General features: G+C 39.7%; 1 protein-coding gene across 1 annotated transcript; it reads left to right on the forward strand.

The window, feature by feature from the left end:
• The first annotated feature begins 351 nt into the window (after window positions 1-351).
• On the forward strand, window positions 352-26,926 carry LOC110960740 (inhibitor of nuclear factor kappa-B kinase subunit alpha-like). The gene is made up of 22 exons (XM_051939507.1): window positions 352-495; window positions 951-1,069; window positions 3,429-3,523; window positions 5,100-5,217; window positions 6,030-6,099; window positions 6,200-6,288; window positions 6,365-6,454; window positions 7,013-7,137; window positions 9,599-9,706; window positions 9,901-10,036; window positions 10,300-10,494; window positions 12,372-12,474; window positions 12,580-12,703; window positions 15,502-15,653; window positions 15,731-15,792; window positions 15,891-16,000; window positions 19,198-19,247; window positions 19,347-19,452; window positions 19,798-19,945; window positions 21,448-21,584; window positions 22,468-22,567; window positions 24,017-26,926. Exons 2-22 carry the CDS (start codon window positions 965-967, stop codon window positions 24,080-24,082), a joined length of 2,289 nt encoding a protein of 762 aa, XP_051795467.1. The 5' UTR covers window positions 352-495; window positions 951-964; the 3' UTR covers window positions 24,083-26,926.
• The last annotated feature ends 922 nt before the right edge of the window (window positions 26,927-27,848 follow it).

The following is a 27,848-nucleotide window of genomic DNA, read 5'->3' on the forward strand; positions in this document are numbered from 1 at the left end:
TTTGTGTCTTACTTTACATTTTGTTATTAGTTATGAAGTCATGAAACTAAATTTAATTGAAATCATTTTTAAGTGTAATTTTTAGGTTTATGAAAGAAAACTTGATTTAGCTGAATTCCAGGTAGTTGTAACTAGCGATACGAGATGCATTCAGTGTCATTTGTATCCTTTACTTCTTGTGAATTATTACTACTTTTTCTTTTTCAAAAGTTGCATATTTCTATGGTTTTGTATTTTTATAATGACATAAATCATCTTATTGGTCGCATTTGGTTTAAATTCGTTCTCTGCTGGTTGTCAAAAAGTTCGAGCATCTTTGAACGCAGCATGTGTTGTGTCCCTGAACGCACCCCGCTTCACTTCCAGCCGGGGTTTGTGGTGACGTATAAATGGGAAAGTACAGCGCTGCTGCATCGACCTGAAAACAACAGGACTCTGACACAGAGACTCACTTTCTGCCGACGACGGCTCATGACGCTCTCATAGAAACCCCAAGTAAGTCTCAAAACGCTCTTTAACGGCGGTTCGTCTCAACAACATTCACAAAAACGCCGCTTAACTGGCGACGACGGCTTCATTTCCTAATGCTACAGAGCTAGTAAGCGGCGCCGTCTATGTCTTGGCCTGTGTGTATATGGGGCTGTTGGCTAGCTGTAGCCTGCTGCTCGCTTTGTTAGCAGCACAAATGCAGTTGTTTATGTATTTGTCTTACATGTAATTTAATAGTAAGCATGTCACTTCAGGATTAAACGGTCCATTGTGCCACACCTTCACTTATTAACCATTTAATTTTGTGCTAATGTTAACTGACATTAGCCTGGCACCTCTACCAGGATGTAGCCCTGCCCCTGTGTTTTGTAGACATTTAAAGAGGTTTGTCAGTTATAAAACAATAACAGTGAATGTTGTTAAGTTGCTGACTTGTGTATTTTGTCCACATTTTGGTCCAGCTCGCGTTTCAACCATGGAGAAACCTCCGTTCAGGCAGAACCAGAACTGCGGAGACTGGGAGCTGAAAGAGAGGCTGGGAATGGGCGGCTTTGCCCATGTTTACCTCTACCAGCATCAGGTGAGAGTGGAGACACAAACCCACACACTGCCGCACATCTCACCCCAAACCTCACACACAGCGTCCTACAGAAGTTAGTGCAACATCACTTAAATGTCAAATGATTAATAACTGCATCACCTTTCAGCAACAGCTTTATTTTTAAGAGTATTTCCTCTTTTGAACAATCAAAAACAAAAACTTTGGAAGGATTCTAAGAACAGGCTCCAAATGCGGCACAAAGCACATGTGATCGCCGAAAACAATCTGAGACTGAGCTGTGGATTCCAATTACCCTAATTGCATCAATGTGGGGCGGCATAGATCAGTGGGTAGAGTGGCCGTCTTGTAACTGGAGGGTTGCCGGTTCGATCCTCGGCCCGTTGTGCTCATGTTGAATTCAATTCAATTTTATTTATATAGCGTCAATTACAGTCAAATTGTCTCAAGACGCTTTACAGAACCCATATGCCTGACCCCCAGAGCAGCCCAAAGGCGACAGTGGCAGGAAAACACCCTTTTAACAGGGAAGAAACCTCGAGCAGAACCCAGCTCTATAAAGGGGGGACCCATCTGCCTGCTGGCCAGGGGGGTGGAGCGGGACAGAGGAGGGCAAGGGGGAGGGGTGGGAAAGCAAGGAAAACACAACACACATTTGGATACATGTATGACAGGATATGTGACACAGACAAAGTATAAGCTGACATTGAAAACTGACTCATAATTTACTCTTATGATGTACGGCTCTGACATTAAACATACTCCATATATAGCTAGCAGTAAAATTCAAACAGTATGTAAGTTAGCATAACAAGTATAGTGAAGGCGATGCAGAGTTGACTGGTGGAAAAGGGGAGTTGGGAGCGGAGGGCTGGAGGAAGGTCAGCAGCAGCATCCCACAGTGGACATGAAGTGTCCCTGAGCAAGACCCCTAACCCCTAACTGCTCCCGGTGGGTCGTGGTTAGCGCCTTGCATGGCAGCTTCCACCATCAGTGTGTGTGTGAATGGGTGAATGTGACGTATCCTGTGAAGCGCTTTGGGTACCTTGCAGGTATAGCAAAGCACTATATAAATACAGACCATTTACCATGTATTATTAGCAGTAGACCAGTGTAGTGCCACTAGTTTGTATTCATTTTATTCAGCCTTTATTTTACCAGGTGAAAACAATTTTCAATAACGATCGGGTCAAGAGGAAGCATACAACAAGATGAACAGCAAAAAACAGGTTACATGTACAGCAGATCAGACAGTATGACAATAACAACATACACAAAGACTTTTTAAAGTAGAAAGTTTTAGAGACTTTTGTAGAGAGTTAGTCATTAGCGGCAGAAAACTGAAATGAGGATGGACTGAGAGTGGGAGTGAATGAAACTGTTGGAACGAAGAGTACGAGTGGAGCTGGGGATGGTGAATAATGAGCACAGATTAGGTGGTGTTTTACAAATGAAGGTTTGGTAGATGAAAAGAAACCAGTGTAACCGTCTACAGCAGTGAAGAGAAAAGCGGTTCACCCGTTTGTATAAGCTGCAGTGGTGGGAGCAAAGCGGATAACAGACTGGTAAATGGTGTCTGATTTATGAAGGAGAGCCTGCTGAGATCCTCAGAATGCAGAACAAACCGCCTTAGGAACAGTTTCTACCCATGGTCCATCAGACTCCTGAACACCAAACACACGTCTACCTGAATGCACAATGTCACATTTGCTGCTTTTGTGCAATTTCCTGACATATTTCTTCTATTTTACTGGTTCTTATTCCATTTCATTTACCTCCCATATCGTCTAGACCTGGCCTTCTTTGCAGATCGTGTCATTTTTAATATTGTTTGTTAAATATGTACATTAGATTTTATTATTTAATGTTGGTATTTTTATTTCTTATTGCTTGTTGTTGTGCACCGTCAAGCAGAAGCTGTTTATATTTCCGTCATGCCGTGTATGATGACAATAAAGCCATTCTATTCCATTAGATTTTAATCTCATGAATGAAAGGTACGCTGCCTTATGTTCCCACTGTAGGGCCTGAGTCTTTACTACATTAAATCTGAAGTGTTAGTTTTTAATTTTTCTCAAGAGGAAATACCCTAAAATAATCCAGGCAATGTAAGGTGGTACACTTTTTGAATCATTTTAATATTAAACCTCCATTTAGTCGCTCCTGTATACTGTAGGAAAGAAGAAGGCTGAACTTTAGAAACTGACAGAACGTTTGTGCTTGGTAATCAGTAAATTAGTATAATTAGCCTTCTATATTCTGACACCTCACAAGAAGTGGCTTCTTCCAAAGTACAACCAAGCTGCTATTTTTGGGTTTTATGTATTTGTGTACTGATGATCTCTGTTGCCTGTTTTTTTTTTTTTTTCTTTTTTTATAGGAAACAAATGAAAAACTAGCTGTGAAAATGTGCCGTCTGGAGCTCACACCAAGGAACAAGGACAGATGGAGCAGAGAAATCCAGATCATGAAGAAGTTTGTACTTGTTTTGCCCACATTCGATCTCACACTGATATCATTTTTACACAGTCGAGCTGCACAATATTGGGGGAAACTGCAGTGATATTGTGATATGTAAAAGCGCCTTAGTAAAGATAGTTTGGGTTTAACTTAGCAGCTGTAAGATGGAAGCCAAAGCACTGCAGCCTGGTCCACGTACTCAGGGCCTTCATCATGTTCACTGATTTATCTGTCGTTGTGTAGATTGTGGTCGCTTATCGAGGGCCGCCATCCAGGGAAAACTGGAGCTTTTCAGTTGTTACTGCTTTTTACCAGAGAGGATAGACTTACACAGGCCTTTGTTGTGTCTTAAAGAAGCATAATATTCCTTTTGGCTGCTTTGTTCTTGTACTTTCCAGTATTTTGGATGGCAAGTTGAGAAAAATAAGGTCGTGATGGTGGCACGTATCGCTTGTCATGGTTCTAAAATCATCTTTGTTGTGAGAAGTTATTGCATCAGTGACTCTCTCTGACATTTTGAGCCTTTCTCATGCTCTTCATAGTGGTTTTTTGCAGATCTGGCTTTGCACTTGTCATGCAGAGCTGAATGAAACAGTTTAATAAATCTATTTGTGTTCCTTCATTGTGGCGACAAAATACCCGCACCTTTCTGCTGCCAGAATACTTCCACATAGCTGACATTTGCTGACTTTTTGCTGCAAAATCTTCTTCTTTTTTTTTTTTCCTCCTGTTCCACATTTTTCTGTGTGCATGTAGAATCTGTACGCCTTTTTAGCCTCCTACTGTCTTCATTTGTGGGCACCAAAAAATATACTTGTCTCAAAAAAAAGCCAAAAACTCAGGAAAAAAATACCCAAATTTCTGAAAATTTGCAAAACCTTCAGGAAGAAAATTTTTAAAGTTTTATTTAAAAAAAATCCCCCAAATTTGGCAAGAAAATTCTTGTAAAAATTTAAAACATAGAGTAAAAGTCTTCCAAGAAAATAAATTGATTCCATATATATCAGTAAAACCTCTATTTTCCTGAAGAACATTCACAAAAAAAATCAACCAAAATCCACCAAATTTCGCTGGATTTTGGTTGATTTTCTTTTTTTTGTGAATGTTCTTAAGAATCATTTTTAACATTTCTTTTTTCCACCAAAAAAAGTTCAAAGATTTCCCAAAATGTTGAAAATGTGGACATCAGAAGTTTCACTGTGAGAATATGTACTTTTTTCCACATTTTCAAACTTTAAAACGGGTCAGTTTTGACCTGCAGGACGACACGAGGGTTAAATGGTTTAAGAAACACTTCAACAACCCGAGTAAATGATTTTCTGCCAGACAGACTAGTGCTGGAAAAAAGAAAACCGTGCAGGTTTTGTTTTTGTGTCGAGCAGCATAAACAGTTTGGCCATTTTCCTCACTTTACACCCGTCGCAGCGTCGATGCTACAAATGATATACTGTGCATCCGTGTTAAGTTCTCATTTACCTCCAGAAACCGGTTTAATGCGCTGCAGTGGTGGATGACTGTGCAAAAAAAAAAAAAGTGTCTGGGGATGATTAAAAAGTAATGCAGTTACATCTCCTCTTTCTCCTTCACTCAGGTTGAATCACATCAATGTTGTGACGGCTCAAGACGTCCCAGAGGAAATAGAGTACATCGCCTTAAATGATCTTCCACTGCTGGCCATGGAGTACTGCTCCAGAGGAGACCTGAGGAAGGTGAGCGACTGGAAGGCAGATTTAGACTTCATTCACGCGGAATTAACGTCACGTAAGGTGGCAAGAGAGAATTTAATAAACAACCTTAGATCCTGTTTGAAAACATAGAAAAAAGTGCATTACAGTTTTTATTGTCTTTGCTGTTAAAGTAATCCAGTGATTGAGGTTTAGATGTTATAAAATGGAACTGCTAGTAGAACAAATACAAGCTAAAAACAGGGCTCAGAGTAGAATAGCAGCATCTACCTGCAACGTTACTTTCTCGCGGATATTTTGGATTTAATTTTTCTTCTTCTTACAAATGTTACACCAAAGCCGGTTTTGTTAGTTTGAATTTCATTTACTGAAGCAGAATACATATTTCTGTCTACCAAAAGCTCAGGAATAGGAAACAGAAACAGGAAAATGCACAGATTTCTGTCAGATAAGGAAATGCAGACTCATTTCCTTTACTGTACGCAGACCGAGCATGCTTCATTTCATGTGTAATCACCCACCAAAGGTCCATCTGAACACGCTTTTTCACACCAAAAACTGGTCAGAGATTCGCTTTGAAATGTGAAGACGACACTCCAGACCAGACTGAAGTTACAGGAGCAGAGTTTGCTCAGTAACAGGAGGTAAATACGGAAATGTGTTTTCTCTGGACTGGATTATTTCTCTCCTGGAGAAATAAATCCTTTAAAGGGGCTTTAGTGGAGCTGAGTATTGAGCCATTAAACTGTCTGGTAATAAGTATGATTTTGCACTATATTAATCGACAAACTCCCCACAGTTCTGTCTGAAGTTGTCCTAATACTGTGGCTTTCCAGATGCTGGGCAAACCTGAAAACTGTTGCGGTCTGAAGGAGAGCGAGGTGCTTTCGTTACTCAACGATGTTGGTAGGTCTACTGTTTCCTCCGTGTGTGTGTGCAGCTCGTTCCTTCATCCGTTCGTTCATTTTCTTTCATCGCTGACCTAAACCGCTGCCTTCTGCTCCAGGATCAGGTATCCAGTATCTGCACGAAAACAAGATCATACACAGAGACCTCAAACCTGAAAACATAGTGCTGCAAGACATCAACGGAAAGGTGAACGACGGCGTTCTGGCTCTGCTCTTGCTCTGTGTGACTGCACCTCTTTTTATAACCTGCTGTTTTCCTGCAGCTGGTTCACAAAATCATCGACCTGGGCTACGCTAAAGACCTGGACCAGGGCAGTTTGTGCACCTCCTTCGTCGGCACGCTTCAGTACCTGGTAAACAAACGCTTCTCCTCTCGGTCTGTGTTGTTCCAATTATGCATTGAAATCCTTTGCTTTTCTTCCTGCCTTTGTCTATTTTTGCATGTAGAGATGTATAATTCATCTCTGGATCAGCCTTCTGGAAGACCTGAGGGCAGCAGAGAGTGTTGATATTTTTAAAAGCAAACTCAAGACCTGCTTTATGATTGATCTGATGGATGTTATTTATTATTTTACTCTTCTTGAAACTGATTTATTTTATCGCTTTCTCTATTTATTCACTTATTTACATCCTGTTGTTATGTATTTATCATTAATACTTAACTTTTTATCATTTCTTATTCTGTTTTTATAATTTTTGCTTCTATTCCTATCTCTGTTTTAATAATAGATGTTTAATTTTATTTACTTATCTTATCTAGTGTCTCCTCAGTCTCTGTATTTTGGAGTCCTGTGCTGATATCTTGACTGTTGGAGTGGAGGGTTGTTTATGTCGCTTTATTGTTTGTGCCGTATAAATAAAGTCTGATTGATTGATTAGTCTCGCTGTGCTTTGTTGTTTTTCGTCTGCAGGCACCCGAGCTGTTTGAGAACAAGCCGTACACTGTCACTGTGGACTACTGGAGCTTTGGAACGATGATATTTGAATGCAGTTGTGGTTTCCGTCCGTTCCTGGACAACCTGCAGCCCGTGCAGTGGTAAGAAACTGACCGGCCGCACAGCACAGTGATTTATTTTATTGGGCTGGAGGAAGGCGTGTTTAAGACGTGATAAATCAGAGCAACGTTACCTGGAGGAACCTTGTCGGTGTGCAGCAGAGGTGGAGTTAAACAGCTGCTGCAGCTTTAGCGCCTAAAAGCTGCAACTTGCATCAGAAATCTCAGTCAGATCTGAACACACAGACATGATGCACATATTTTTAAATTCAATGTGACTTTTAGCTGACAAGGACGTCATTATTTCTGGTGTCCTTCATAAATATGCAGCTTAACCCTCTGAACCCCAAGCAGTTTCTGGGTGTTATTTTTGCTCCTGTCGCATCTTAACTCACTGTGGGTTTATTTTTCACTGAAATATGAAGTGCTGCACCTCCATGGAGTGAGAGAGAATTCTAAAATTGTCTTCTGTGCGGTGCCGTTATAATGCCATAAATCATAGAAAAAGAAAACCTCACACATGATTAGTTCAAGGACTGTCAGACAGCTGAAAATCCAACAACTCTTTCTGTTTTTACAGCTTCTGGCTCTGATATATAGTGTAATTTTGACTTTTTTTTTTTCTCTCTAAGATAACACGCCTTTCAAATCTTCCAGTGAGTTTTTGGGTTCTGAACGTTAAAAACCTGCTCTTCGTATCAAACTTAATGAAGATCGGCACACTTTCCTTCAGTGTCACGGTGATCCAGTGGAAGCTGTTTGTACATTCATGGGCACACGACAAACAGGAGCTGATAATAGCTCATTCATGCCACTTTTCAATAGTGTCAATTTGCCCACATTATCCCACATTAACCCAGATATTCAAGGGGAAAGGGAAGCCGCATATTACCATTTTTTTATTCCGGCTGTTGAAGGCTTTTACTATTAGAAAGTCAACAATGAGCTTTACAAATGCGGGTAAATTGGATATAAACACAGTATAATTAAATCAACTGAGGCAAAGAGACACAGTGGAAGCCAAATCAAAGATACTAATATGACAAAATTTACTTTGTTTATCACAGCAACAAAAACCTGAGCCGATTGGCCGCTCAGACAAAACACAAGTGAGGAAGTCCCCTCGTATTTTAAACGGATCATTCCTGCTTTTAATACACCTGTAATTAAAATGAAAACCATAGCTACTTCCTGATTTACCCGTTTTAAGAAACAAGAAGGATTTGGCAGCGTGGTGCTCAGTTAGTGCAGATTGTCTGAGCTGGTATGAAAGTAATAATCCAGATGGTTCCTGGTTTCATTCCACAACGCTGACAGCATGCCTTTAATATTGGCCCTACCAGTGAGATTTAACAGCATCACTTCCTTACCAATGCTCCTTGTCAGTAGGTTGTAATGTCGAGCACGCCAAATATGTTGAAGTGTCGGCATGCGGATGCGCTCTTCTAGCTGCAAGGCGACAGAGCTAACCATCCACTGTGCAACCCGTTATAACCAGATGATTGATGTTTTTCACTTCACCTGTCAGTGGTCATAACGTTGTGGACTGAAAATCCACAGTTTATCTCCCATCTTCCCTCCTACCTTTGTGTTTGCTCCTCTTGTTGTTTTTTTGTAAGAACAAGTCATTGTGAGCTTGAACCAAACCAGAACTAAAATGCAGAAATATCTAGTTGTTTCCTCCTTCAGTCTGGACTAAACCGACTGAACTAATATTATGAACTGAATTTATAATGAATGCATTAATGTTTGTAATGCCTACAGAAAAGGGAACGGGTTTACAGATTTTTAACCCTCGTGTTGTCCTGCGGGTCAAATTGACCCATTTTAAAGTTTGAAAATGTGGAAAGAAAAATGTTTTTACTGTGAAACTTCTGATGTCCACATCTTTAACATTTTTGAACTTTTTTTGGTGGGGAAGAAAATGTCAAAAATGTTTAAGAACATTCACAAAAAATCAATCAAAATCCAGTGAATTTTGCTGGATTTGGGTTGATTTTTTTTTTTTTTTTTTTTGTGAATTTTCTTAAAGAAAATTTTAGAAGTTTTACTTTATATATATATATATATATATATATATATATATCACTTTAGATATTTATTTAGGATTTTTCAGGAAGACATTTACTTTTTTTTTTTTTTAAATATTTACAGGAATTTTCTTGCCAAATTTGGGGGATTTTTTTTTTAAAATAAAACGTTTAAGGGAAACTTTTAAGGAATTATTGGAATTTTCTTCCTGAAGGTTTTGCAAATTTTCAGAAATTTTTTGCTGAAATTTTGGATTTGTTTCAGACGAAACTGTTTTTTTTTTGTTTTTTTTGTTTTTTTTTTTTGGTGCCCGTAAATGAGGACAACAGGAGGGTTAAAGAAATTGCTGCAGTGTTGATGAACTGAAAACGGCATGTTCCCAGACAAAAAGATGTTTTTGTACCGAACATATTTCAGCTTCTGTAACTGAGCAGTTTTAAGACCGTTCATGATTGTTTGTTTCCCTCCACAGGGCCAGTGAAGTGAAGAATAAAGGTCCAAAAGACATCATGGCCACAGAGGAGCTGAACGGAGAAGTCAGGTTCTCCACACATCTCCCCTACCCCAACAATCTCAGCAGGTCAGGACCCTAAAACCTCTTTAACCGAGAAAACCTGTAAAAGCCACTCGTTTGTTGATTTTGTTTTTCCCGCCTGTGAAGACAAATTATGTCGTCAAAATGTCGCAGTGCTGCAGTAATTAAAATAAAAACAATAAAACAGCCCTGAGCATGTGGACTGGCGCTAATTTCTCTCCTTGAACCCACATTTGTAGGACGCTGCTGGAGCCGATGGAGGAGCTGCTTCAGCTGATGTTAAAATGGGATCCTGTCCAGAGAGGAGGCAGAATAAACTCCGAGACCAGGAAACCCCAGTGCTTTGAAAAGCTGGAGCAGATCCTGAGCATGAAGGTGAGCCGCTAGAAGAGCTGCTTGTCTGATCAAGGTACACTTTGATCAGTGTTCTTAAGCTGCATCTGGGTCAACAGTTGTATGTCTGTTGCCATTCTGTTGTTTTTACTGTTTATTACAAGCAACTCTTTGTGCACTGTTTTTAAGCAGACTCTTGCACGCTGTCAGACTTGAAAGTGTAAGTTTTTTGCACATGTCTGCGCTAGATCTTACAAATAGTCTAACCCCGGATTAAATGGTGTTTTGTTCTACTCTCTCTTCAGGTCGTCCACATCCTGAACATGACCACGGCTCAGGTCCACTCCTTCCAGCTGACTCCAGACGAGAGTCTCCACAGTCTGCAGAGGCGCATCGAGGCCGAGACCAAGATCGAGGTGGTGAACCAGGAGCTGCTGCAGGAGACGGGAGTGTCGCTGGACCCCAGGAAGCCTGCAGCACAGTGTGTCCTGGATGGAGTGGTATGTTGACTCTGCTGCAGCTATGATTTCACTGTTGAATTACAATCATTGGTGGCAGCTGCAGTGTTCGCCAAACCTCTGGAATGATCTGTTTTGTTAATGTTGAATGGTCGCTGTGCAGATTAAGTTACTGTACACATCGGTGGAGAGGTTGTGTTTGACCTGGCACAGATTCCAGCCTTTAAATGTGCTGATAGTGACGCCTGAACCCTTTAATTGCAAAATGCAGCCTTTGAGTTTTTTGACGACCTGTCAAAGTTAAAACCTTCATCAGCGGATGTTCTGGTGGAAATCTGTCAGCAACAAAACCACTCGGCATGTCTTTCTGTCATTTTACTAAAGGAGGACTGTCCCACACTTTACCTGCGTAGTTAGGCACAACCTTGCTTTTTTTCTGTCTTATGACCGCACAAAGAAGTTCATTTCACACAGAAAGATCTAAATCTTGTTCCTGAAAACTGACATAGTATACAGGTTTAAAGATGGTTTATTTTTTCTCTGTAAAAGTTGAGTGATGTAGACATAGCTTTTCTCAGTGGTTAAGGCTATGCTAGCAGCTAACGGCTAAGTTAGATGGCAGCCATCTAACCCTGAGACGGTCTCCAAAACAAAAATTAATACTTGAGGATCTTAGTGGGCCATTAAAGTAATAGAACTACTTTGGATTACTGGGAAAATGGAGAAGAACAGCAGGAGACAAACTGATCAATCTCAAGAGAGAATCCTAATTTAATCACTCGTATTTCTATCGTGCATATTCAGTTATGTGGCTGCACAGTGGGATGGTGGTTAGCACTATCGCCTTGCAGCTAAAAGATCCGTGGTTGGCGTCACCACTTTCTGCAGGATCTTTCTGCATGGAGTTTGCATGTTCTCCCTGTGCATGCGTGGGTTTTCTCCAGGTTCTCCAGCTTCCTCCCACAGTCCAAAAATATGCTGAGGTTAATTGGTGATTCTGTATTGTCTGTAGGTGTGATTGTTTTCTGTATGTGTAGCCCTGTGATAGACTGTTACCTGTCCAGATGTCCTCTGCCTTCATTTTAAGTCAGCTGGGATAGACTCCAGCCCCTCATGACCCTAATGAGGGTTAAACGGTGTTTAGATAATGGATGGATATTCAGCTATAGTCACCATTATCAATGAAGAAGTGTGAATGACAGGTTCTCTGCTATCACTTGTGGTTAGAATATTGCATTTAATGTATAGAGGTTACAAATAAAAATCTGATATCTGCTTTGCTTGAGCACCAATAATCTATGGTGGCCCTTTAAAAAAAAAAGTATTATTAACCACGCCCGACGGGTACGTCAGCGGGGTTATTGCATTCAGTGTGGTATCTGGCTGGGTAAGTATGTATGTATGTATGTATGTGGCTATGTCCGGTCCGATATCTCTGCAACCGCTGAACTCAGGATAATCAAACTTGGCACTGAAGATCAGTCTAAGGTCCCCTGCTTAGGTGTGGAGTTACAGGTCAGCGGATCAAGTAGGGAGGGAGATATGTAGGATGATCAAAATTGATACATATTGCATCAGTTATATAGGGAGGACAGGGTTTTCGCCAGCAGAGGGCGTGGTTCTGCCTTCTACTGAGGGCTCATCCAGTTTGATCTGTGGTTGCTCTTTATATTCTCTCTACTACTTCCACTTGTTATAAATGGATAAATGACCACAGCCTAAACAAAACAGAAAGCTGTGTGAAAATACAGAGAAATCCTAAAACGATGCAGAAAAAGCTTCATCCTCCAGCATTGTCACTCAGCCCACACCGACTGAATCAGTGTTAAGGGACTCTACCCAAACAGTAAGGCTCCTTTGAAACAATAGAAAGGTGTTTTCACTCTGTATCAGCGGTGATTTTCTTTCCTCCTGTGTAGAGAGGATGGGACAGCTACATCGTCTACCTGTTTGACAAAAGCATCACCACGTACTCCGGTCCCTTCAGCGCCAGGCGGCTGTCTGAGAAAGTCAACACCATCGGTGAGTTTATTTACTACTGCCTGATGCTATCTAATCTACAAGATGACAGCGCTGTCGCCTCCTCCGGTCTGTGAAATTATCGTCGGTCACATTTTTCCTTGGCAGTGCAAGACGCCAAGACGCAGCTGCCTCTGGTGGTGTTGAAGAAAGTCTGGGGGGAAGCTGTGAGTTACATCTGTGGCCTGAAAGATGATTACAGCAGACTTTTCCAAGGACAGAGAGCTGCCATGTGAGTTGCATATTTAACCACAAATCATGCAGTATGAGTGTAATCAACTGCTGGCAATAAAAACTCTGCTTTTTTTTAAAGTCATAGCAGTAAGATAACAGAGCTTTCTTATTACTTTTAATACCTTCAATTTAGTTTTTTGTTGCTAATTTAAGTTAGTTTATTAAAAGCCCCCCTCAGTCAATTTGGGAGTAATAAAAGCTCAAACTAGTTTAGCTTTTTGGTAGTTGGAGCATTTTATATTTCATTAACAATCTGATGTTTTAGCCTGTTTGATCCTCAGATAGCACAGCAGATACACGGGCCACAAATTTATATTAAAGTTATGTTGAAGATGTTTTCAGTGCAGGAAATTGCTGAGGTAGAAGTTTGTTTATTTTGTGTCTGCAACATATATTTACATTCTTCCTCTCAGAACTAAGGTCACAGACTGTTCAGGGTGGAAGATACGCAAGAAGAAAATACAAGTTATGTCGGTTATGCAGCTTGTTTGGAACTTGTTGTATTTATTCGGAAAAGCCAAAGTTATAAAAGAGTAAATATTGTTTATACAAGAGGTGAAACAACAGACAAATAATCTGCAATGCCATTAAGACAAATAATTCAACATCTGTAGACTTTCTAAAGTTGCATTTGACTTTTTTTTTTCCTGTGTTTTCTGACAAATCATTAAATTGATCAAATAATCTGCTGGTTAATTGAAATCTCACAGCCCTAGTTTAAACACAAGCAGCCATTGTGTCGGTTTTGAGATTACAAACATTTATTTTGGTTATTAATAAATTTTAGAGACAAAATGTAACTGCTGACGTGCAAATATTAAACTGCAAATTATGACGTCCAATAGGAACAAAACTCGAACTTTTACATTGTTGCTTACAAATGTTACAGGAGTAAACAAGCTCATAACAACAAAAAACTAACTTGAGATGTCTTAGTATTTTAAATTGGTGTCGTTGGGTGTTGAGTCAGTTTATTAAATAGCTTCCTCGATTCACGTGGGAGTGATGAATTAGTTGGAGTTTTTTTTTTTTTTTTTTTTTTTAAAGTTGGATTTGATGTTTTAGCCGAGCCGAGACCAAGAAAAGCTTCTAAATGAACATAATGGCCCCAAATTCTTATTACAGTTCTGCAGAAGACATTTTTTGTGCAGGAAATTGCTGAGGTAGAAGGTTGTTTTTGTTTTTGTTTTTTAATATGAGGCACACAAAAGGCAGCATGTTTACAGACTTCCTCTCAGAACGAAGGTCACAGACGGTTCAGTATACAAGATGTACGAGAACAGAATGCAGGCTATGTCAGATATGCAGGTTCAAAGTGGCCAGATCTCTTTGGAAAAATTAGTCTGCACAGCAAACATGGTATTTACAGGAGGAGCATTTTTCTCTTATCTATCATTAGCTCAGTTATAAAACGCCTTTGGTATTTGCAGTTTGCAGACAGACTGGGACTTTTATACACCTAGAAACTAAAAGTGGGATCGTCTCAGCAGTGGGTTGGGTATTTTCGTAGAGTTTTAGTCAACAAAATCAGACCTGTTGCAAACATTGTCGCTGCTGCTGCTAGAGGAGGAAGGAAGTTGACCTAATTTACCTTTTTATTAATCATTTTAATTAGTTATTGCGTCCTTCCAGTGTTGCTGCTTGTTTGACTCAAGGTCAATTATACGATTAGGAATTATTAGAAATAGTGATGGGAGGTATTAAAACATAAATGCAGGCCTTATTTTCAAGGACAAGGTCATCTTTTCTTTGACCACACTGTAAAACAACACAATAGACAAGAAATATGACGATTGCAATCACATAATACTGTTTGTTCATAATTCATATTTGCTTGTTGGGTATGGCGACTAAACAGTTTTTTTAGAAGCATTTTCATTTGAGTTCATTCCTGTACAACCTTCTTGCAACATTTAACTGATTGAATATTGGCAGTAATTATTAGACACTTCCCTGCCTGTTCTTTTTCTTCTTCTCCCATCGTCTCCAATGCTTCTACTATTTTTGGCCGTACCGCTCTTCGTTTTGCAGCAGCTAGCGACTGGAACTCCGTACAAAACTCACCACCTTCAAGCTTAAACTCCAACAAGTTGTAGTTGACTCTGTCTCCTGCTGATCACCTTACTTACACGCTTACACATTACTTTCCTGCACATTTTTTCACTCACATGTACAAGCTTCCATGCTTCTTACTTGTTGACCCGTTTACTTTTGTTCTGTGTTTTGTTTATATGTGTGTTGCTTACATGTGTATTTGTTCCTGCTGGCACCTCTTTTCCAGGTCATGTTTGCAAATAAGAACTGGTTCTCAAACTTTTTTACCTGGTAAAATAAAGGTCAAGATGAAAAATAAATAAATGTCCTTGTCAGTGTAATAATAATCTAAGCAGACTCACAGAATCAACACCCATGTCTATGCTGGGTATTCTATTTGCCAAAGTGTTCACAAAGTGGTTTGACAGTTAAAACGTGCAACACAGACAATTAAACAAGATATCGGAGACAAATCAGAGCAGTCGGTTAAAATAAATAGTAAAAATGCTAATAAATTAAATGAACAATTAGCTAGATTAGCAATAACAAAGGAACTAGGCAGTTTGAAAATTAAGGGTTAAAATTAGAAATTAAAAATCAAAGTCAAAGAATTAAAAACAATAGAAACGACACTTAGAAAGTAATCATGCAGGAGAGAGATTTTCAGTTTTGACGGTGCATTCAGACAAACAAGAAGCAAAACTACACACAGATCGAACCTGTTTCTGCTTTATTTATTTCCCTTCGTCCTTCTTTCTTCAGGTTGAGTCTCCTGCGCTACAACACCAACCTGACCAGGTGTAAAAACTGCATGTTCGGCTTCTCCCAGCAGCTCAAGGCCAAGCTGGACTTCTTCAAGAGCAGCATCCAGTACGACCTGGAAAAGTACAGCGACCAGATGCACTACGGCATTTGTGAGTGTTCGCTCTCGAGTCGATGGCGCCGAGCGAGAGGAGGTTTGTTCTCATGGGTTGTCTGTTTTTGTTCAAAGCCTCCGAAAAGATGCTGAAGGCCTGGCAGGAGAACGAGGAGAGAGCAGCAGCTTTCGCACAGGTAAGGCGTGTTTTTGAAAAATAAAGCTGGCCAGTGATGTTTAGCAGCACAGGGCCTTGCTGTGGCAGCTGCCGTTTGATTCCCGGTTTGTCCTGCAGGTGGCAGAGGTGAGCCATTTGGACGATGAGATCATGGCGCTGCACTCTGAGATAGTGGAGCTCCAGAGGAGTCCTTACGCCCGACGCCAAGGAGAGAAGATGGAGCAGCTGTGAGTGTTAACGTGGTCCAACATGAGGACGCAGTCACACGCTACAGTCATTCATTCACACAGTTATCATCATTTTAGAAGTATTTTAAGTACTGCTCAAGCTAAGGTTTTAGTTTTTAGGTTGGGGGCAGCATGGCTCAGTGGGTAGAGTGGCCGTCTTGTAACTGGAGGGTTGCCGGTTCGATCCTCGGCCCGTCGAGCTCATGTCGAGGTGTCCCTGAGCAAGACACCTAACCCCTAATTGCTCCTGATGGGTTGTGGTCAGCGCCTTGCATGGCAGCTCCCACCATCAGTGTGTGAATGGGTAAATGTGACATATCATCATGTAAAGCGCTTTGGATAAAAGCGCTATATAAATACAACCATTTACCATTTAGTTTTTTTTTTGCTCGCAGTGTGGCTAAAATAAGTAATATTTAATTTTCTGGTTGTCTGTGAGAGAAATGACTGTAATGAACTTGTTACTGCTTAGATTTATTTATTAGCCCTTTATCGGTTAGCAGGTTTATTTTGAGAGTTTGACGGCACAGACTGAACAGTGTTGAGGGGATCACATGCAGCAGAGGCGCCTCAGACAGACTCCTAACCGGGATATTACGATTGCACGCCACTGCAAGCGCCTGAAGCTTGAAGCGGTTAAGCTTCCACTCAAAAGTGTGCTTTAGGCAGCGATGCTTCTCATTAATGTGTAGAATGTAGAGATGGTTGGGTATACTGCTCATCAATCCAGTTTTTGATATCAGGAAGAGGATTGAGATTACTTTTTTCTGTTTATAAATGAACAGCTTCGAGTTTCACGCAGCAGCAGCATTGTTTTGATCAAGTCACTACAATAAATTACAGTATAATAAAATCATTTAAATCTCAAATACATGCGATAATTATTTCCTGCAAAAGAAACGAACCTTTTGAACAGATCCCTTCATAGACGCTAATGTTGTGTTGGTGGGAACGATTAGAGCACTGGAGAGACGGGCTTTACCCACTAAATAAAATATTCATTATTATATAAAATATTCATCTTAGAGTCAAACTGAAAAGATCCAACTTTTACAGACAATAAGTAAATGTAAGTACGCTGTGCTGGATTCTTCACTTTTATTCAGCTCAGGACTTTTTCTCTGGCAGTATTTTACTGTGCAGTGTTCATAGTTGAAGTACTTTTTCCACCACTATTACAAACATCCGGTTAAAGACAGCATCCTTTGTTTCAGGCACTTTAACTGTGAAGCTGATAATCTGAATGAGAGTTCAAATAAAGCTGTCACCATTTCAGACTGAATTTATCAGCGCAGCCGCAGCGAAACAACGAGCTAGTTCATGGCTATTTTTTCACTAAATGCTAGTAGATGCTAACAGGCACAGACTTCAAGCTCCCCTTGCATCTCTTTCCGAGCCACGCCCGCGTCCGTATTCTCCTCCTCCTCCTTTTCTTTTCTCCAAACACATAAATGTCAGCAGGGCGAGGGCTCCTTTAATGTTCCTCTGTGATTGTAGGAGCTCCATTTATGCTTCAGTTGTTTATTTTCATGGATGGACTGTGCCTGCTTATGATATTTTATTCTTGTGCATTCACGTTGACTCATGTACGTCGTAGGCTGAGATTCAGCTGCATGTTCATCGTTCAATCTGCACAGATTAGGATTAGATTCATGTCGTACAGCGTAGCAAGATGTGAGCGTATAAGATTGTTAAAATCACACAGTGTGTAGAGGCCTTAACACAACGTTCTAAACACTGATAGCAGAGCTGATTATCTCTCCTTCAATATTTAAACATTTTTATTGAACACCAGGATTCAGTAGCCAGAAGTGGAACAATGAATTGATTTTAAATGAAATGTGAAGGTTGTGGCTATTAAATGATGAGACTGATGCTGTAATTCAGCTTCAATCAGTTCAAGCAAGTTTAAACTTTCGCTGATTGTTTATATTTGATCGGTATAAACTACGTAGTTTAGGCTGTAATTCAACTGACAGCAGCACAATCTTGTAATTTAATGGCCGCACGTCTGAGCCAGAGTTTATACTCGGTGGTTTTCCAAACTCATTCTGTCTCAGTTTTAATGCTGTTTCACGCTATAAAGCTCAGTTACGCCTTTTAAAGTTATTCCACAGTGAACGCTGAACTGAAGCTTGATGTGAAAGAAATGTAACTGCAGTAGCATCAGAAAAGTCACAGAGAGGCTATTTTCAAACACACAGTACAACAGAAGGCTATTTTCAAATTCCTCAGTTTATTGCAGAAACGCTGATGATTATCAGTGAAGTAGGAGGCATTTTCTGTCCTGTGATTAAGATTTTGAAGTGACAAATATTAGCGTTTTCATTGATTCTGGGATTTTCAAACAGGAAAGAGGCTTGGATATCATTTTAGAATTTATAACCAAGACAAAGACTTATTCTGCAACACGTGTTCTTGAGGTTAGCATTTAGCTCCAAAGCTGACCTTCTCAATCATTATGGATGAACAGCGGTAAAGTCATTCATGTTCCCAGCACCACCGTGATTATTTGACTAAACACATGCAAAACTCATCATTTTGCTCAAAAATGTAACTTTACACACACCAGGGCTTCTTGTGTTTCTCTTTTCTGGTGCTGTTGGAGATTATTGGAGCAAAGACGAGCAGTTTTGAAGAGTCTTGGATCTCTTTCTCACTGATATCCAGTGAAGGCATCTCCTCTGTAAACCCTGTGATCACCAAAACCCCCAACTGTTTAGTAAACAGAGAATGACGCAGCAGAAATGTGCACAGATGCTTCCACCATCACTCATATCACAAAGTAAATGGAGCGAAGTAAAGACGGTTACAGCAAGGAAGAAATGCACAGTTGGTCATGAGGTTTTTTTTATCCTCTACGTCACTATAGTGTGCAAGAAGTTTGTAGGAAGTTTGGCCTTTTGTGAAATGTTTACACAAGCCGCCGCTTTCTCTTGCGTTTCCTTTTGTGATTCCTGGGAATAGTTGTTGTGTCACGAGCAGGATTGCAGTCCAGAGTTCTGGCTTTAAAAGGATTGTTGTTCAAAGACAAACCGTCTTCTGTGCCGCTGTAAACACTTTGGTGTCTTTTTCCCGTCGGGCAAACAAGAGGAAGCGAGGATGTTTGTAGCATTTTAAACACGAAGCATCAGATTGTGATGTAAAGACGGTGAAAAGCTGAAGAGTTTCAATGCGGCTAATTTGTTTTATTGCAGAGAAGAAAAAGCCATCGAGCTCTACAGACAGCTGAAGATGAAATGCAAAGGTAAGGAGCGTTTTAATGATTGCAGTAACGCTTCACTCAATGTCTCGCTAATGTGTTTTGTTTCTAAACTGGATGTGTGTTCGGATTCTTTCCTCTCAGTTCCTGACTCGGATGTGAGCAGCGACAGCTCAGAGATGGTGAAGGCCATCATCCAGACTGTCCAGAACCAAGACAAGGTCCTCAAAGATCTGTTCACACACCTCAGGTTAGACTCCTCAAGGGGTGTTTTTTTTATTTTTTTTGGCAAGTAAGAAGAATGGAGAAAGAGCCATGAGCTGGAATCGATCCCAGGCTGCTTAGTTGAGGACGATAGCTCCTGTTAACGGTCGCCTGCTCAAGCGGTTGAGCTATCCGGGCATCAAGAGTTGTAATTTTACCGTTTTCCTCGCTGTGGGTTTAATTTGCAAACGGCCAAATAATCTTCCTTGTGTTTTCCTCTAAAGGTCATGATAGTAATTCACTGTTGGCTTTCTCAGATGTCAAATCAACACAATAAGTTACTGTTCACTACATCATTCCAGTGCTGACTGTTCTATTCTCATTCCAACAGTAAGATCCTTATCAGCAAACAGAAGATCATCGACTTGTTTCCACGAATCGAGAAAACTCTGGAGAGCATCAAGGACGCCGACAACACAGTGATGCAGATGCAGATAAAGAGACAGAGGGAGTTCTGGCATTTGCTCAAGATCGCCTGTGTGAGTAATTGTGCTTTGTTTATTATCAGCCATATCAGTTCTGTAGATTTTGTTGTTTTACTAAGAAATGCATTACGAAACAGGATGTGAAAAGCAGGAAGTTTTATATCAATATGTTCTTACAGAAGGCTACGTTTGTCTGAATAATCTGCTGCAGCTAAATAAAACTGCACTGCATTGTCTTGGGCCTGAACAATGTACAAAAAGTAATCATGTTTTAAAATATTCTGATGGATATTTGTCGCATAATATGAAAATGAATGCGATATTTTTTTTTCGGCTGCAGTTTTTGTTGTATCGCAGTTTTTTGATACCACTTTTAATTAATTACTAAGCCCCAGCTGCATAATTATTTTCATTATCTCGCTTCCTGTGGCTCATTATTTTCATAATTAACTGATATCATCTCAGACAATATCGATAAATCTTTACAATAAGATTATTCGGCCTCAAATCGTCACCTTTTTTAGAACGCTTTCTGCTCACCTGTCTCTACCATTCTATAATAATGAAATATAAAAAGATATTTCTGAATTTCTAGCTGATATATCTAATACTTTGAGGTTTAAAAAATAAATATAAAATACCCGCTGACCCACTTCTAGCAAGTTTTTCACACATCAAAGTCTCCTCAAAGCCAAATATTAGACTGAAGTCGTGTCTGAAAATTTGTCTTATTTATATTTGGAGAACCATTTTGAAACTCCAGAATGTTGTTGTTTTTTTTTTTTTTGCTCGACTTTTATCAGGCTATGCAGCAATATTTTTGTTTTTGTGGTACAACGTGTCATACCCGCTGAGTAAGTTTAATGAAAATGACTTTATGTTTGTGACCAATTATTTCACATTAAAAGCTTTTCTGTGTGTTTAGTTTTCTATTATTGTCACATGCAGCTGCCTACAACTGAGAAAACATCATTAGTTAACATCTACCGTGTACGTTATTTTGGAAATATGTGCTCAAAAATGAGACTTTCAGCTCCACCATAACTGGAAATGATTTGACCTGCGTGTGCAGCGTTTTGGGTTCTGAATCAACGACATGATGGGAAATCAAAGTGAAAATGTTAGGCTTTTATCTTGAATGGTTCTTGAGATATCGTCCTTCAGAAAACCTCAAATTTCAACGTGTGAACAGGCTGTTTTATTACCTTGGAAAGTATTCGATATATCAGTCTAAATTTTCACAGATACCATTTTAAATATTCAGAATTTATGATTAGAACTCAGAGATGGTCTATCAGAAAGCCCCTGATGATTTAATGTTTGCTGTTTTTTACTTGAGGAAAAAATAAAACTGTTGATTTTATTAGATCTAACCGTCAATAAACCAACCAGCTCAGCTCCACACTATGTCCTGCTGGTCAGCGTTTGCTCTCCAGCTGTGCTACTTTCTGTTCCCGGACTCGGAGGGCGTCCTGCCCACATTCCTGCTCTAGGACACACACAACGTGATTTTATTATTGCTGCCTGAACCACTGTGATCTGTTTTCCTCCTTCAGGCTCAGAACTCGTCAAGAAACTCGATGGCAGCCAGTCCGGAGTCGTCCAACCTGCTGCAGGTTTCCCAGTGGTCGCAGTCAGCTCAGCCAGTCAGCTCCCCACATCCGCTAACATCCCTACCCGGGCCAAATGACAGGTAACACACTCATTCATGTGGTGTTTTCTTTTGACTCGTCTCATGCCTCTTTGTGGGGAAAAGCTGGTTTAATTTCAGCTTAAAATGGAAACGCAACATGATTACTGCAGTAGTCCAGACCAACTTTTTCACTAGTAGAATAGTTGCGACCAGCTTTCGTCTTTCTTATCGCCTTTTTTTGGTAAACCTTGCATTTTAGAATAGAATAGAATGACTTTATTCGTCCTCGAAGGGAAATTTTTTTAATGAACAGCTGTCTTGGATAATGTACTTTTACATTGATGGTAAAGGCTGATAGTTCAGACATGATATTTACAAAATATTTCGATCAGAAAATATACTTTTTGTGCCACCAACCCTTTCCCGGATTGTCTGGAACACTAACATAAACCACAATAGTGACATTTAAACCCCCAACACCCCGAAATTGCTACATTATTTTAATTATTTTTGCAGTAAAATTAGCATTAGCCTAACAAAATTGAAAACAATACATAGAAAGTGATAATTAAAAGGATATTATAAGCCTTAAAATATGCATAAATAATAAAACAAATATGGTCACTAGACGAGGGACCGCTGCATATCTAAATGTGGACAAGTTTGTCCCAGTTTTTGGCTGCACCGGGGTAGATTTGTATGTTTTCTCAATCAGTGTAAAAATGCATCCATTCAGTGTTTGTAAAACGTGAGAAAAGCCGCGGGGTGAATACTCGACCTCAGTCTTTGACGCAGCAACAGATGTTTGGTGATAAATGTATAGACGTGCTGTAGTGGGTCTGTGGATTCAGCCTCTGGGTTTCCCTGCCGGTGGTAATACAGGAAACCGTTGTACACATGAACGAGGTCCACATGTGACTGACTTGTCTTCTGTATGTTTCAGTGATGCTGCCCCCCGGCTGCTGCAGGAGAACCAGAAGTACCTCAGTCAGCTGACCAGCCTGATGCAGGAGGCTGCAGACGACCAGGCCAACAGCATAGTGGTGAGTTCACTACAATTAACCCGTGGAGTGCTGCCTTCATTAAATTAGCCGTCATTTTAGTTTGTGCAGTCGATTTCTGCTTTGGAAAACCTTGAAAATGTTCTGATGTTGCAGATCTATTGAAAATGTCTGAGAAGTACTTAATATTAAGGGAATGTTTGAACTGGGAGACAACCACTGGCATTTAAAGAAAGCTTCATAAAAATCAATCTACAATTTAGAAAAGGGTTCAAATGTAGAAAAGAATGTGATTAAGGCGTCACATTGTCTTACTAGAGATGCTTTAGTTTGCTGATTTGAAAATGTCTTAAATCACTTTTTAAAGATTCTTTTAATTTAAAGGAAACTATATTGTAGCAAATGTAAGAAGAAAAAGATAAAGATCACACAGAAATAAGGTTGACCAGACGCAAACATTGAAATTAATTTCTAGTGAAGCCAAATGTGAAAGTATTAGGGGTGTAACAGTGCAGGAAAATAAATAAATGCATAAAATAGACAATTCTGTGCTTTTATTTCCAATAAAAGAAAATATTCTGGTGTCTAATTCACCATAATTCTTACAGTTGCAGCACATAAACGCTTTTAAATAATACAGTCAATAAAAAAGTCTTACCTGCTGACTAAAATAAAAATGTGCAAACAAGACAAGTGCAACATGTCCATAAATGAGTAAATCATGTAAAAACGCCGGCAGTTAAAGCTTTGGAGCCGCACAGAGTCTCACTAACTTTGTCGACTCTGACAACACAACCATCTTGTTTGAATAAACTTTATTGTTTGTGGACAAAGTTGCAGGTTCTGGCTGCAGGAAGGTCGATTCGTGTGTTTGTGCGCTGATAAAAATCACACACATCTGACAGCATGCTGCAACTTTAACTTCAGAGTTTTTTTGTTTCCGGACACAAGAACGTAAATTACAGGAAATGTCGAGCAAAAGTCTCACCCCGGACTTCACATACTGAGTGTTTTGTGATGATTATACAAAAAGTTACTCCCCTAACAAGTACAAAATGTTTTCAGGTCTGTGCTTTTACCAGCAGTGACACTAAAGAGGAGCAAGTGTGGTCATAGCAGACCGTTTTCTATTTCTTTTTTTGGATTGTTGAGTCTTCCCTTTACAGCGTTTTAATCTGACGTTTCACGGACAGAAATCAACACAGTAAAATCTACAGTGTGTATAACAGGAGTGTCCAGTGTGTACTGCAAAGGATTTTAGTTTGGGTAGCAAAGGATTTATTTAAATTACAGATAATAAATATGGTTTGTTGTTATACAGTTAGGAAGTCCACTTAAAGACAGTCCATGAAATGATTTCCTGTAAGATGGTGAAAATATCCCCCAAAAAAGGGGGGGGGGAATAAAAATTAGGGGTTTTTTTTTGTTTTTTTTTGTTGCACAGACACATGATATTTATCTGGTTGTTTATTTGATTTTTCCTCTTTCAAGGACCAAGACTGGAGCTGGACAAAATACGAAACTTTAACGACAAAATTAAAAAAGCGGAACGCGTAAACCTCGTCACGTCCTCCATCCCCGCCTGTTCTCCGAGTAACACTAAGGACTGTAAGCTGTTCACGCAGCGGAGTGGCTTCAAACGTTGTACAGTTGTACATGGACTCGGGACATTGCCTTTTCAAAAAAAAAAAAAAAAAACAGCTTTCCTGATCATCTGTAAAAACAAAAGACGGAGTTCACACATGCCCAGTGGTGTCGGTCTACTCCCAATGTTGACGAATGACCTTGTTTTTATATGACAAAACAACAAAGCTGTGTCTCTCTACTCGTTTTCTTTATGCTGCACAATATTCATCATAGACAAATAAAATGAGGATTTCACTGTCGTTGCAAAATTGTAGCACCAGATTTGAGGGTTTTTGAGGCGGATCGATCACATCGGACAGAAACACACGAGCTAGTTTGACTCTGTGACATGCAGGAAGCACAGGAAGTGGTCGGGGGGAAGGTGGTGGGTTCCAGGAGGAAATTACAATCAAGCAAACAGCACTTTGATACTCCCAAATGTCCTCTCTGTGAAGAGTAGCGGAAACGTTCCAGGCTGCCAAAACTGTCGCAGAATTTACAGAAACCGTTCCTGTCGCTCATAATCACTTTGATATATTTTACTATCAACATGTGGGGGTTTAAATTCTATCTAGGTATGTCTGGGTTTTTTGGAAAATAATGTTATATATCATAGGCAGAAGTGTTTTTGTCTTGTTTTAAGTGACAGACGTGGCTGGCCATTATGTTTATAAGATGTCTGTACTGTACCTGTGTCTTTTTAATTGTCATGGAGATGCAGTAGGTTTCGTTGTCTCATTCATGTGCACGTAGTCCTTCAGTGGGTGGTTTGTTCGTGTCATGTAGAGTTGAAACGATTAGCCTGTAGTCAAATTTAGCAAAAAAAAAAAAAAAAAAAAAGGTTAAATTGGAGAAAATCGGCAAAAGAAAATTCAAAATAGCGTGGCTTTCCATTCATAATTGCATGAAAATGAACAGGTGATGGAGCTAAATCTTCATTCAGTCCTAGATGAAGAGGTGATAAAAATTACATCTATGCTAAAACATTTCCACTTTTATCTGGTTAATTCTATGTTTCCAGCTCGTGTCCACGCTACTCCAGACTTTTAGGACCCCAAATATGGAGACTTTCTGCTGTCTCTAGTCTAGTTTGAAAACTTTGAAGTTGCATTTTTGTATGGACAGGCGACGGAGTAAACAGAATTTTTCTGAAAGGATGACGCAGACGCTTCTCTCATGTGACTGTTTTCCAGGAAAAACAAACAAACTGGTGGTTAATTCAACAAAAAATGTCAAACTAGAGACTTTGCCGACTTTGTTGTCTCCGCTAGAGGCTGTTGTGCCATTAAGGTAATGTCTAGTGTTACCTTTCACCTCTACTGCTCTTCCTTAGTTAATTTGCACAGAGGATATTTCTGAAACTGAGCTAAAATGCTGGTCTGGTTGGAGATCATTTCTGTTTAGAAGCGCATTTTAAAGTGAAAACATCAGTGTGGATGTAACCGGAGTTTCATTATTATGTTCACGTGCGTCATGCAATTTCTTCTTGGCAATTTGGGTTTTGCATTTTGTTTTCTTTGATAAAACAATTTTTTCCACGATATTTAACATTTATCCTTGTATTCCTGCTCAGAAAAAAAAAAATATGGAAGACACTGAAAAAGCAGAGTAAACATGCTTAAGTTTTAATGTCAGAATATTTTCTCTTTCTGTCCTCATCATTGTGAGAATTTGCTCCTTTTCTTTTTTGATCTATTCAGGTTGATAGTTTAATCCAGACTGTGTATAAGACATGGACGTAACCTCTGGGTCTGAAGAGTGAAGCCTTAAATCTGCATTCTTTCTAACAACCAACAGGGGGCGACTCCTGGTTGCAAAAAGAAGCCAGATTGTATAGAAGTCTATGTGGAAATCATCCTACTTCTCCCTTGATTTATTATCCCTGTGAACATTAACCTGATGAGTTTATGGTCTCAATCTGCAGTTTCAAATCTCTGTCAAGACAGAATGACCATGATTTTGTAAATTGTGGTCCAATTTAGAGGAAAATGGATGATAAACAGGACATGTTTAATGGGGTGGCTCTCCTTGTGATTGAAATCAGGGTTTGTAGAACCCTACAGTTTTCTGTCAGAGCCACCCTTCACTTGTCACATACTGTTTAAATAGATCAAGATAGCTAAATTCTGATTGGTTGTCCACAAACCAAATGATGACATCACCATGGCAACATCCGTCTTTAATATACGGTCTGTGGTGGTTTTATTTTACCAGCTATCAACCACGTGAAGTGGGAGAGCAGCAAGTCCTCGCATTTTAGAAACAGGAAGATGAGAACATTTGGCTTTTTCACTTTATTATAAAAATATAGTTCTGTCCAACAGCTGCTTAGTCATTGGGGCAATCGTTTCAACTCTTCCTTGCCACCATCCATCCCAAAGCAACATTACACATCTAAGTGTGACAGTCTGGCTTCTTCAACCGCTGACCCACAGCAACATGAATCTCAATGATTGGCTCTTACAGCAGAGACGCTTACAGGAAATATAGTATGATAAACTGTTGAATGCACTGCTGGTGTTAAATCCACGGCCGGTTACTTGGTTCCTTTGGGCAGAGAGACGCAAACCTTCTTAGTTGTATTTATGAAGTGAAAGTGCAATGGCAGAAAATATTTTTTTGTATTTAAGTCAATCGATCGGTCAGTTTTCTTCGCATTCGAGTATTGTTTCCATCTGATGGTTTGAATTTGTCTCTGAATGTTTAAGTTTTAGAAATTTCATTGTATGAAGATCAAATGTTTACCTGGTAATAAAATAAATGACTTTGACACGACTCCTGTGTTGATCTGTCTGGTTTTGGTTCAATTAACTGTTGGATTCCATTCATAATGTTTTATTCTTGGTTTCAGCATGTGGTCAACTTAATTACAGGAAACAGAATCTAATGGAGATGCACAATGATAACATCGTAGTCGGTATTGGACGAAATAGACTTTAAAATGAAATACTAATATCAATCCAAAATCAACATTGACAGGCAGAGAACACCTGTCAGGTTTAAAGTTTAGTTCTGTTTAAAAATGTTTTGTGAAAATAAATTGCATGTTTAACTTGAATTCATCTTTCCCCAGTGAATGTGTACCTTTGAAAACTTGTATTTTGTCTCAGTCCATTGAAAAGTGGGCAAACACGATAAAAGTGGACTTAATAATATGTTAATTCCTCTACAGGAGAGACATGAAGTTTTCTGCAATTGGGTTGAAAAACCCATATATCTGTATGCTTTGGAAAATATCAACTCTTTGAGGGTAGGTATACCCTTTGTATACCTACCCAATTGCTGCAGAGTGATTTGATAGACAACCTTTTAGCCCGCCTCCCTCCCCGTCGAGCGTGCCTAGACCCTTGCGTCTTCAGAACATGGGTCTAGCGCGGCTAGGCTAAACTACTACTGCACTACAGTGAGAACAAATGCTAGATGGTTGTGACTTCATGATGATGATGTTAGAGGACTGCTTGATGAGGACATCTGAAGGGCAGAAAACATGATGCTTGTTCTCCTCTCTGACTTTAATCTGTGCTTGAATTCAACCAATCATATTGAGACCTGCTTCAATAGCTTCTCAGGTTTGCTGTGACGTAAGTACTGGGGAGTCGGTATTATTCTCAGACCCAATAACAGCCCTAAAAGAGGTTCGACGGGCAGTTTTTGTAGCACAAGATTAGAATTTTAGCACTTCCAACCGTGTTCGGGT

Source organism: Acanthochromis polyacanthus, chromosome 19, assembly GCF_021347895.1.
Source record: "Acanthochromis polyacanthus isolate Apoly-LR-REF ecotype Palm Island chromosome 19, KAUST_Apoly_ChrSc, whole genome shotgun sequence".
Lineage (NCBI taxonomy): Eukaryota > Metazoa > Chordata > Actinopteri > Pomacentridae > Acanthochromis > Acanthochromis polyacanthus.